The sequence below is a fragment of the Siphateles boraxobius genome, unplaced genomic scaffold, assembly GCF_051911475.1.
Source record: "Siphateles boraxobius isolate OS27281-9 unplaced genomic scaffold, OSU_SipBor_1 137, whole genome shotgun sequence".
Classification (NCBI taxonomy): domain Eukaryota; kingdom Metazoa; phylum Chordata; class Actinopteri; order Cypriniformes; family Leuciscidae; genus Siphateles; species Siphateles boraxobius.
The window spans coordinates 1,682,128-1,695,000 of record NW_027508741.1 but is presented as its reverse complement, the minus strand read 5'-3'; the positions used below and the strand labels follow the sequence as shown (position 1 = coordinate 1,695,000).

The window sequence follows — 12,873 nt, the reverse complement described above, 5'->3', positions numbered from 1 at the left end:
TCTGCTGATGTTAAAGCAGGGCATGGTCTCTCACCTGTGCATCGAGGGGTTTTATTGTGCGTGCTCCAGGTGCCGTCGGCCTGACACACGCTGCTCGTCACTTCTTTCGAGGACAGGCGGAAGCCGTCGCTGCAGAAATACGTGGCTCGTGTTCCTGAAGAATAATCCACAGCCAGAACGCCTCCGTTCACAGGAGCCACCGGCGGCCCACACGACACAGCTGGAAAACAACTACACTTACCATCGAAACCATACAGAAAGAACATCATATTACATATAATTACATACTTATAATCTGGTCCCCGGTGCATCTACCGACCCAGATGCACCGACCCATTGGCTGAATGTAAGGTAGAGCGTGCCTTTGGAGCGTGTGATTGGCTGAATGTGAGGTAGAGCGTGCCTTCGGAGCATGTGATTGGCTGACGATTCTACGTCAGCTGACCCTCGAGATAATCTCTGCATTTATTCATGAGAAAGAGCTCGTTTAATCCAATCACTGCGCTGTATTATGCATGAGGTCGCATTACAGCGGAGAATTCGAACAACATGTGGCGTTACAAAAATAAAGCATATTTTGCAAACCGCCTCAACTCAAACATCTTCATCACAAGTCTCATGTGAATCATGTCTCAACAGGTACTTTCAATAAAAGGCCCACCATACGAGGAATACTTTTAGCTGTGTTGCTGATGTGTCAGTAAGCGATTGATTGAGTCAACTAATAAAATGCGAGCATCTGATAATAATCCTATCCAGCATATCTACATCGGCATATTTATGACACTTCTGTTTACACTGCGAGTAAACATCATAAACATTAGTCTTTCTGAATGAGTGTATGATGATGTTGTATTGAAGCATTCACTTTGACGTGTTCATGACCTGTTTAATCTCTGAAGTTGCATTCTGTTCACTTCTGATAGAAGTTATGGAACATCTGATTCTGTCAGACTCGTGCATGAAAATAAAGAAACTTTCGATGGTGCAACTTATTTTTTTTTCTCAAATCAAAAAGTCTTGCAAATGCATGTTTTGTGTTATATATTCTGTTCAGAGTGGAAATACGTGGCGTGCTTTACATGCCTCACGGATAAACGAAATCAAAAAAATGTATTTAAAAAGAGAAAACAAAAACGGTGAAGCTGCATATGCAAATAATGTGAATGAATTATAACCTGCTATTTCCCTCAGGAATTATAAAATACAATTTACGTCTGTTTGTTGAAATCTGAAATAATAGATTTCTGAAGGGCAGTGAATGTTTACGAATTATTTCCCAAACTTTGTTCTTCAATTCTGTCCATTTCTCAGTTATTAAATAAAACATTGCAGAATTAAGAAATGTCCAATACAGATGCTTTCTGTGTCACAAAGGCAGTTCGTTAATCTCAGTTTCCTCGTTAACCAATCCACGAAAGCCAATCACACCAGTAATGTGAGCAAAGCATTGATATGTGTGTTTTCAGGCTGATGAGGTCAATGCAATCGATTCCTCAGTGTTCACTTTCCCTACATGTGCAAAACTACTTTTCAAAATCGACGAGGCGAGTAATTGTCTTAAGAACTGTCAGTCTGAAACAACAAAAGCCAGTTCCTTCACGACATCATCCTCCAGGAAGTGACATCATTCAGGAGGGAAAATCTTCACTAAACATGAACAGTGGATTTGATGAATTGTGGGATGTGTCGCTCTAAAACATCCATCCTGTTTGATAATCACACAAATCAAATCATTTCAAAGATAAACGGCAATGTTTATATTTTAGACGTTTTCATGTAAAGTAACTGTCGATCCCTCACTTTAAATCTTTTTTAATTCATTAAACTTTCTTGAAACTGTGTAAATTAATTAAATGTCTGATCTTGCCCACATCATGCATATATATATATATATATATATATTAGATTAATTGAGATTTATCGCATCCAGTTTGTGTTTACATAATATATGTGTGTGCTGTGTATAATTATTTTGTATATATAAATACACAAACATGCATTTATATATTTAAGAAAAATATGCATGTATATACAGTATATATATTTATATATCATTGATATTATATAGAAATATAAATATTTTATATATTAATAACATTTTTCCTAAATATATACATATATATACACATATTCTATGCATGTATATATTTAGGAAAAATGTGTTATTTATATATAAAATATTTATATTTCTATATAATATCAATGATATATAAATATATATACTGTATATACATGCAGATATTTCTTATGCATGTGTGTGTATTTATATATACTAAATAATTATACACAGTACACACACATATATTATGTAAACACAGACTGGATGCGATAAATCTCAATTAATCTAATATATATATATATATATATATATATATATATATATATATATATATATATATATATATATATATATATGAAAGAAGTCCAGCACTTTTAATTACACATGTTTGCCATTCTGGCTAATTACAGTCCTGTTTCTGAGACCTTACATACATGCATTTGCTGTATTCCAAGAATGCATTTTTATTAATATATATATATATATATATTATGAATAAAAATGCATTCTTGGAATACTTAGAAAGGTCTCAGAAACAGGACTGTAATTAGCCAGAATGGCAAACATGTGTAATTAAAAGTGCTGGAGTTCCTTCATAGCGACATCAATACAGTGATGAAGAATAATAGGATGTCCAATTACTGAGTGCTTAAATTCTAATCAAATAAACCCAACAAAACAATGATGCCTGAGCAGAAAGCAAACCTAATTCAGCCGTATTAATTAACATAAAACAAAGAGTGTATTGATCAGAGATGTTGGCATCTGACAGAACCTGCCAGCAATTCAATCTCAATTACATTCCATATCAACAACAACAAAAAGAAAAAGAAAGAAAAGAAACGTATTAAATAATTTAGCAATGCAGTCTTTAGAAGAATGAATCACTTTAATATACAAAATAGAGGAATAGTTAATCCAGAATAGACATTCCTGTTATTTACTCACTCAGTCGGGTAAACCAACGTTTTAATTTATGCTTATTATATTGACACTGACTTTTATTTTGTATAATGATCATCTCTTATCTAGCAAGCAGCAATCCACGGTTTCAGAAACTACACATTCAAAATTTAAATGAACATCCTTCAAATATGCCAATTTAATATTTTCTTGGCAGATTCTCCTCCTGGACGGTTTTCAGAATTATCTGAAGCTTCTGCTCCATTATTATAGAGTTAAAAAAAATTCATCTGCTTTCTCAGTAACACATTTACCCTTTATTAATGGGTTTTGTTGTGTTTTTCTTTTTATTGTTATTATATCTTCCTAGTAGTGATTTAAACAAATGTATTTTTGATTTGAGCCCTTTGGACAACACTTCTGTTGCTCTCATATTTGTCTCTGCTTTATGCTGTTATATACAATATATAAATATATTATAAAGTATATATAAACTATCATTCAAGAGTTTCTTCTGCTCACCAAGGCTGCATTTATTTGATCAAAATACAGTAAACTTTTATTGAAACATTATTATGATTTAAAATATGTTTTCTATGTGAATATAAAGTGCAGTGTAATTTATTCCTGTGATCAAAGCTGAATTTTCAGCATCATTACTCCAGTCTTCAGTGTCACATGATCCTTCAGAAATCACTATAATATGATGATTTGAAGCTCAATTATTAATAATGTTCTTAATAATGCACAAATATACACAAATATCAACACATTTTTCAGGATTCTCTGATGAATAGAAAGTTCAAAAGAACAGAATTTATTTGAAATATAATCTTTTTGTAACATATAAATGTCTTTGTCATTTTTAATCAATTTAATGTATCCTTGATGATGAAAAGCATTAATTTAAATTATTAATTAAATGATTAATTAAATGTAAAAAAGTTATCACAGTTTCCACAAAAAATATTAATAAGCAAAAACCTTTCAACACTGATAATAATCATAAATGTTTAATCCCAATGTCGCCTTCCCTTTGCTTGCTGGGGGACCTCACAATAATAACTGATAAAACCATAAACTCTAAAATACTCCTCACAGCTCTAGCCATCGCCAAGAAAACTATCCTCATGAACTGGAAAACCAGAAATAAATTACACATTAACATCTGGAAAAATCTTATAACAGACTTCATGGCAATGGAACTCGCATCTCCCCTTCATAATAACACATCTGAAACTGATCCCTGCCGTCCAACACTTTCTGACCTCTTACAGCTATGAATCCTTTCTCTGTTTTCAACTCTGACTTCTCTCACCTTCTTACTCAACCCACGAATATTCATATTAGTTGTTTAAACTTGTTTCTGTCATCATTGTTATTGCTATCTTTACTGTTACTGTTATGATTACTATTTTCATTTTTTTTTTTTTTTTTTTTTTTTTTTTTTTTTTTTTTTTTTTTTTTTTTTTTTTTTTTTTTCTCATTGTTGTAACTACTGTTGTTGCTGTTTTTTGCTCTTACCGTTATGATCACCACTGCCATCATCATTGTCGTTTATTATTATTATTAATATTATTATTATTATTATCATCATCAATATTGCCATTGTCAATGCTGTTTTAGAATTAGATATCATTGTCATCACTAGTGCAATAACTTCCCCCTTATCTCTTCATGGGTTTTTAATGCACCACAACATAGAATAAAAAAAAAAAAAATAAAAAAAAAAAAGAAGGATTAAGGATATATGGAAAAACCTCACAAACACCAAGGCAGGCTAGACAGGCGAGAAGTGGTTTCAACGGGACAGCATCTCTGTCCCAATTTGAGACACTCTCGCACTGTACTCCCTATTTTAATGCACCTTAGACATTGCACATAACACACATAACACAAAAAAAAAATAATTAAAAATTAAAAAAAAAATAGGAAAAGATATGGACTGATGAGATGAGGGGGAAGGTTATATTATATTATCTTATATTATATTATCTTATTATGTCGTATTTTATGCAGGATTGACAATGGCAATTATTACATAGGAGGAAGGATGGAAGTAAAAAATCTACCAACACAATATTGGCAATATGGTGGTAGTGGGAAGTGGGATGGTGATGGTAATAACAATGGTAATACATAATAAACGGTTACTTTGTTTACGCATACACACACATACACATAACCACACTCACACCCGCACACATACACACTTAAACACTTAAATCACTCTTGTCACTGCTGGAAGTATGGATTTACAAGATTGCTCACTACTGCACTATGTTGGTTTGTTTGTATGTATGCCTGATTGTTAAATAAAAAAAAAATAAAATAAAAAAAAAAATAAAAAAAAAAAAAAAAAAAAAAAAAAAAAAAAAAAAAAAAAAAAAAAAAAAAAAAAAAAAAAAAATAATCATAAATGTTTCTTGAGCATCAAATCATCATATTATAGTGATTTCTGAAGGATCATGTGACACTGAAGACTGGAGTAATGATCCTGAAAATTCAGCTTTGATCACAGGAATAAATTACACTGCACTATATATTCACATAGAAAACATATTTTTTTAATAATAATAATATTTCAAAATTTTTATACTGTATTTTGATCAAATAAATGCAGCCTTGGTGAGCAGAGGAGACTTATTTTAACATTATCAAACTCAAACGTGTGAGTTTGTCCAGTGAAGGTCAAAGCAAACGATTACTGTGTGTGTGTGTGTGTGTGTGCGTGATTGCAGTGTGTGTGTGTGTGTGTGTGATTGCAGTGTGTGTGTGATTGCAGTGTGCGTGTGTGTTTACGTGATTGCAGTGTGTGTGATTGCAGTGTGTTTACGTGATTGCAGTGTGTGAGTTATTGCAGTGTGTACGTGATTGCAGTGTGTGAGTGATTGCAGTGTGTGAGTGATTGCAGTGTGTGCACGTGATTGCAGTGTGTGTGTGTGTGTGATTGCAGTGTGTGTGTGTGACTGCAGTGTGTGTGTGTGTGTGTGTGTGTGTGATTGCAGTGTGTGTGTGATTGCAGTGTGTGTGTGATTGCAGTGTGTGTGTGATTGCAGTGTGTGTGTGTGACTGCAGTGTGTGTGTGATTGCAGTGTGTGTGTGATTGCAGTGTGTGTGTGATTGCAGTGTGTGAGTTATTGCAGTGTGTACGTGATTGCAGTGTGTGAGTGATTGCAGTGTGTACCTGATTGCAGTGTGTGAGTGATTGCAGTGTGTGAGTGATTGCAGTGTGTGAGTGATTGCAGTGTGTTTACGTGATTGCAGTGTGTGTGTGATTGCAGTGTGTGTGTGATTGCAGTGTGTGAGTTATTGCAGTGTGTACGTGATTGCAGTGTGTGAGTGATTGCAGTGTGTGAGTGATTGCAGTGTGTACGTGATTGCAGTGTGTACGTGATTGCAGTGTGTGAGTGATTGCAGTGTGTACGTGATTGCAGTGTGTGTGTGATTGCAGTGTGTGTGTGATTGCAGTGTGTGAGTTATTGCAGTGTGTACGTGATTGCAGTGTGTGAGTTATTGCAGTGTTTACGTGATTGCAGTGTGTGAGTGATTGCAGTGTGTACGTGATTGCAGTGTGTGTGTGATTGCAGTGTGTGTGTGATTGCAGTGTGTGAGTTATTGCAGTGTGTGTGTGATTGCAGTGTGTGAGTTATTGCAGTGTTTACGTGATTGCAGTGTGTGAGTGATTGCAGTGTGTACCTGATTGCAGTGTGTGAGTGATTGCAGTGTGTGAGTGATTGCAGTGTGTTTACGTGATTGCAGTGTGTGTGTGATTGCAGTGTGTGTGTGATTGCAGTGTGTGAGTTATTGCAGTGTGTACGTGATTGCAGTGTGTGAGTGATTGCAGTGTGTGAGTGATTGCAGTGTGTGAGTGATTGCAGTGTGTGCACGTGATTGCAGTGTGTGTGAGATTGCAGTGTGTTTACGTGATTGCAGTGTGTGTGTGATTGCAGTGTGTGTGTGATTGCAGTGTGTGAGTTATTGCAGTGTGTACGTGATTGCAGTGTGTGAGTGATTGCAGTGTGTGAGTGATTGCAGTGTGTACGTGATTGCAGTGTGTGAGTGATTGCAGTGTGTTTACGTGATTGCAGTGTGTGTGTGATTGCAGTGTGTGTGTGATTGCAGTGTGTGAGTTATTGCAGTGTGTACGTGATTGCAGTGTGTGAGTGATTGCAGTGTACGTGATTGCAGTGTGTGAGTTATTGCAGTGTGTGTGTGATTGCAGTGTGTGAGTTATTGCAGTGTGTGTGTGATTGCAGTGTGTGTGTGATTGCAGTGTGTGTGTGATTGCAGTGTGTGTGTGATTGCAGTGTGTGAGTTATTGCAGTGTGTGTGTGATTGCAGTGTGTGTGTGATTGCAGTGTGTGTGTGATTGCAGTGTGTGAGTTATTGCAGTGTGTGTGTGATTGCAGTGTGTGAGTTATTGCAGTGTGTACGTGATTGCAGTGTGTGAGTGATTGCAGTGTGTGAGTGATTGCAGTGTGTGCACGTGATTGCAGTGTGTGTGAGATTGCAGTGTGTTTACGTGATTGCAGTGTGTGTGTGATTGCAGTGTGTGTGTGATTGCAGTGTGTGAGTTATTGCAGTGTGTACGTGATTGCAGTGTGTGAGTGATTGCAGTGTGTGAGTGATTGCAGTGTGTACGTGATTGCAGTGTGTGAGTGATTGCAGTGTGTTTACGTGATTGCAGTGTGTGTGTGATTGCAGTGTGTGTGTGATTGCAGTGTGTGAGTTATTGCAGTGTGTACGTGATTGCAGTGTGTGAGTGATTGCAGTGTGTGTGTGATTGCAGTGTGTGAGTTATTGCAGTGTGTACGTGATTGCAGTGTGTGAGTGATTGCAGTGTGTGAGTGATTGCAGTGTGTGTGTGATTGCAGTGTGTGAGTTATTGCAGTGTGTACGTGATTGCAGTGTGTGAGTGATTGCAGTGTGTGAGTGATTGCAGTGTGTGAGTGATTGCAGTGTGTACGTGATTGCAGTGTGTACGTGATTGCAGTGTGTGAGTGATTGCAGTGTGTCTGTGATTGCAGTGTGTGTGTGTGTGACTGCAGAAACACCTTGACACGCGGGCACAGTGGCGTCCCAGGCCAGATGAGCGAGTGCTGTTCTCCGACAGACGGCCGAGTTGTTCCCGATGAGCCGGTATCCGCGATCACAGGCCCAGCGCACGACACTGTTCACGTGTCCACCGGTCTGACTGAGAACGAAGCCGTGCTGAGGAGAGTCTGGAGTACTGCAGTACAGCGCTGTCGACATGAGACCGGCTCATCACACACTGATAAACCATCAGCAACACTCAGGCACACCTGTGTCTGAATATGGCTTCAATAATCCAGCTTCAAGTGATGATGCAATGATCATATTTACAAGTCAAGCATCAACAATGTTTTATGTTCAGATTTATATCTAGACGGACACATGTGCATTCATGTCGTTGCTTTAACACTAAAAAACATGTTGCAGAAAAATAATTATGGGTAACACTTTACTTAAAGCCTTTATGTATAATGCATTATATCTCTTCATAAATAACTGTCACTAAAGTTAAAATGCATTATAATGCATTTTAATCAAATATATATGAAACGACAAGATTACAGGAATATAGGTAGAATAAAAACACTGCAATGACAAAAAACCAAAGCTAAGCTTTCTAAACTACTCAAATTTAGTGTGTTGTGCAGAAAATAATACTTTTAATGCATTATACTTTCTAAAGGCGTGTTTGATGAATAAATAATATTATAACTGTGGTTAAAATTATTAATAAGGTGCATTAGAAGGCATAATTAATGCATTAAAATACTTTGCATGCATTATACATAAAGGTTTTAAGTAAAGTGTTACCGAAATATGAAATGGCACAATGCATCTACTTTCTAATATTCTTACACATGAGGATCTGAACGCAGCATTCGGCTTCTCACACACACCTCGTGTCTGCAGCATGTAACAGCTTTCATAATACTGTCAAATAACGGCATGAACTACTTAAGCAGGGTTTGAAAACACATTCAACGTGCTTCATCACACACAGATTCAGACACAAAACACACTTTCTATTCAGTTCAATCTGACGGAAACAAGCTGATTTAAGCACTTCCTCTCGTCATGTATATTGAATTTAACATTTGGATTTTGGAGTTAATTTAAATTGCATGAAGTATTTTCTTAAAAGGATTTGTGGTAATGCAATGTGGTTATTTTATGCATGTTAGATAGGCAGTTTATGTGCATATATCCACTTCAGCATTTTTATGCACATTTTGGAATTTTTATTCCCGTTCTTGGTGTTTCCATCTCGCATTGTATTTATGCATTGTCCAGAAATTTGCATTAAAATATGAGCAGGGCCGTTTCTGAGCATTGTGGAGCCCTAGCCGAGATCCCTATGGTTCACTATTTACTTTTAAATAATACTAGATAATAATATTATCGTCTAGAATTATTTAAATAGTATTGAATTAACTCATTAGACTAAAGTAAATTGTTTAGTTTACACATGCAACTTTCCTTGGATTAAATAAAGTATATTAAATTAACAAATTACCAAACGAAATATTATATCTCATTGCCTTTTCATTACATAAATTAGAGTGTGGTAGATCTTGCCCTATGCTAAGAAGGTTTTAATTACATTCCCATAATAGAGTTGAATTAAATTTCACTCAAGTTATACTACATTTAAGATGACAATCAATTTAATGATTTCACTTTAATTTGATAGTCCACTTCATACATTCTACTAACTATAAGTAACTTTGCACTGACATCTCTCATTAGATTATTAGTAGGTTAGAGTTAGAATAAGAACAAGTTGAGATGTAGTTGTAAAGTTACTAACAGTCTGTTAGGAGCATCAAAATAAAGTTTAACTTAATTTAATTAAGTAAAATCGAAAGATTGATTATACTATCCTTTAGATTTCTAGATATAAATATAACACTTTATTGTGTTTTCTTGATTTTTTTTAATACTATATCAAAGCTTTGGTTCTGGAATTCATCACTGGTTTGGCAAAAGTAATTTTTCTGATGCTGTCATCCATATTTCAATATACTCTGAATATTTGTATCTATTTATCTGATCAGCGTCTTTCTTATGCTAGTATTCAGCCACGTAAATGTAATTAACACAAATTATTTATGTTACATGCTGCACAAGCGGGATGCGTCGTCCAAAATTAGTTTTATGGTTTAATTATTACATTACATAGTATATAATACTAAAGAATGCAATATCTAAACCATAAAACTAATTGTGGATGACAGAAGCAATTCCTGCTACATTTCCGGACAAAGTTACATACAAATACACACACATTTGGACACAAAGACACGGACAGATGGGACACTGACTTGAACGCACACGTCATGGGCCGGACAGACAGAAGGTTACGAGACACATACAGAACTGAAAGGAATTACCGATCGGGGATACATACTTTGATACTCACCCACGTAAGTGATCCGGAAGCCCTTCTTGTTGGTGCCGTGATCGGACGACCAGCGCAGGAACAGCTGGTGACCCGTCGTGGTGATGTTAAAGGGCACTCGCTGATCTCCGCTCAACACCGCCAGACTCGGACTGTAAACGTTAGGCCCTGAAGAAATAAAACAGATTTACATTTCCAATGCAAATGCATGTGCAGATAAATAAAGAAATTCTTGAATAAGAGACGATTGTAATAGAGCGTAACAGGGGATAGTAGAGCATCGGGGACTTCTGGCATACTCTTCTCAACATACTGTGCTTTGACGAGCCCGATCTCATGAAAATGCGTATCGAATGTTAATTCTCGTGCCATTTATACGCCAAAAATAGTTTTGGCGTGCATATGCTATGCAGTTTTCGCATGCATATGATACGCACTTTATGGCGTGTAATGTGCACACACTCCCCACCCCTAATCCTACCCAAGGGGTTTTCAGCGCGTAGCATATGCACGCTAAAACCATTTTTGGCGTATAATTGGCACGAGAAATAACATTTGTGGTATAGATACGCACTTTCATGAGATAGTGTTGGCTTTGAGGCACACTTATGGTAATCTCACATACTAGCGGTGTAACCATACCCTCACGTCACGATTAGATATATATCACGAAACTGAACTCACGATACGATATTATTGCGATAATCCAAGACATATGCAGTGTTGGGGAGTAACGGAATACATGTACCGGCGTTACGTATTCAGAATACAAATTATGAGTAACTGTATTCCGTTACAGTTACAATTTAAATAGTTGGTATTTAGAATACAGTTACGTTGTTGAAATCAGTGGATTACATGACGATACTTTTCTGTTTCATGAGTTTATTCACTCTCTAAATAAATTAAGGCAACTCCATGTTTTTCCCAGAAGCCCAATATGAAAACGAAAAAAAAAGCGGTTTGCGTGATCAGTCACAATGGAGTCGGAAGAGGAGAAGTGGGAGCTAGATATGGAGCCGGAACAACAGAGCCAGGGCAAGAATGCGTTTCTATCTTGGAAATTCAAACAGCATTTCACATTAAAGAAAGAGAAAGGAGAACAAATATAACTGTTTATAAGTTATTAGTTTTTATTAGTTATTAAATACGTTTTTTTTATTTTTATTAGCCAGGGGTAGTCGTCTGCTGTAGTTTTACTGGTCACCTTGCTATTTTATAGTTGTATCAGGTAGGCTACTAGCTACAGGGCTGTAACGATATGCGATATGAAACCGAAATCGCGACACTCAGATCCACGAACCTGTGTCTCGTGTGAGAAGGCAGAATCGCGACACACTCCTTCCAACTCCCAGAGTTATCCTTCCCGTCCAGATCCAATGCTAACACATCTTTAAATTACTATTAATTTGAAGTTAACATTAGGCTATAAAATACGTAGACCTACACCACAAAACTAGTTGCGGAATAATTATTTAAAATTTAGCAATTGCGTTGGACGTGACATTTGCAGTCAAAACTTGAAATATAAATTCTCAGAAAATGCATTTAATACCAATATATCGAAACTTCTGTTTGTATATCCATACACCCTTAGTAAAGGAGTCCAGACATTAGAAAAAATCTGTCTACACATGCGTTTTATATTTAATATGAGGGAAATAAACATGCGTGACACAAAAAATATTTAACTTTTAGGCCAAATATTTTTTAGTAGGCTACTTCTGTGAATTAGGCTACTGCGCAAAGCAAAAGTAATACCGAGCGGATGAAGAAGGGTTGGCTCTCCACAGAACATAAAATAATCATTTTATTTTGTTTTTCTTGTTAGCATTTATGAGGAAAAAACAATGTTACGGACGTGACCACTCTGAAAGTGGCACTAAGAGACTGCTTTAAAACTTTCACAGAGACATCAAACAGATGCACAAAGCCTTTCTTTAAAGTGAATTTCGATTTGTATTAATTGTATGTTAACTTTAATCAATGTTTCATCAACCAATTGCCTGGAATAAATAAATAAGTTGTAAATATAGCAGACAATAGATATCACGGCACGGAGGTGCCGGTGCGTGAACTGGAGCTAGTCTCATCGATGAACCGAAACTTAGCGTATAAGGTAGGCTAGCCTACTTGCCTCACAGAAATGTCTACTTTTAAACAGAACAATTCAAAAGGAAAGAAAACAGACTGCTCTCTGTTTATGTAATCCGTATGAAATGTGCATTTCTCTCCGGCGTGTTCACTAGGGTGCTGCGAAGATCGCGAGTCAGCATCGTCAACTTCATCTTTGCAGCCGGCACTAACATATTCAGTCATTAGGCTACTTTTGCCGGTTCTTTGTGACAGCTTTTAGGTGCTCTTTATTGGCAGCGCCACCTTTACATGTTACATGAACGCGTCACCACCTCATCACCGAATCGGTGACCGCAACATACTTAGTCTTTGTTCTTCTATAGCAAATTATAATATA

General features: G+C 36.3%; 1 protein-coding gene across 1 annotated transcript in view; it reads right to left on the bottom strand.

The window, feature by feature from the left end:
- The window catches only part of csmd3a (CUB and Sushi multiple domains 3a), a 307,148-nt gene that overhangs the window by 125,846 nt on the left and 168,429 nt on the right, over window positions 1-12,873 (bottom strand). Inside the window, exons 42-44 of the mRNA XM_077229908.1 lie at window positions 10,422-10,568; window positions 8,023-8,211; window positions 35-220 (exon numbers count right to left, since the gene is read on the bottom strand). Coding sequence (XP_077086023.1) covers window positions 35-220; window positions 8,023-8,211; window positions 10,422-10,568 — 522 coding nt within the window. The remainder of the gene's footprint in view (window positions 1-34; window positions 221-8,022; window positions 8,212-10,421; window positions 10,569-12,873) is intronic.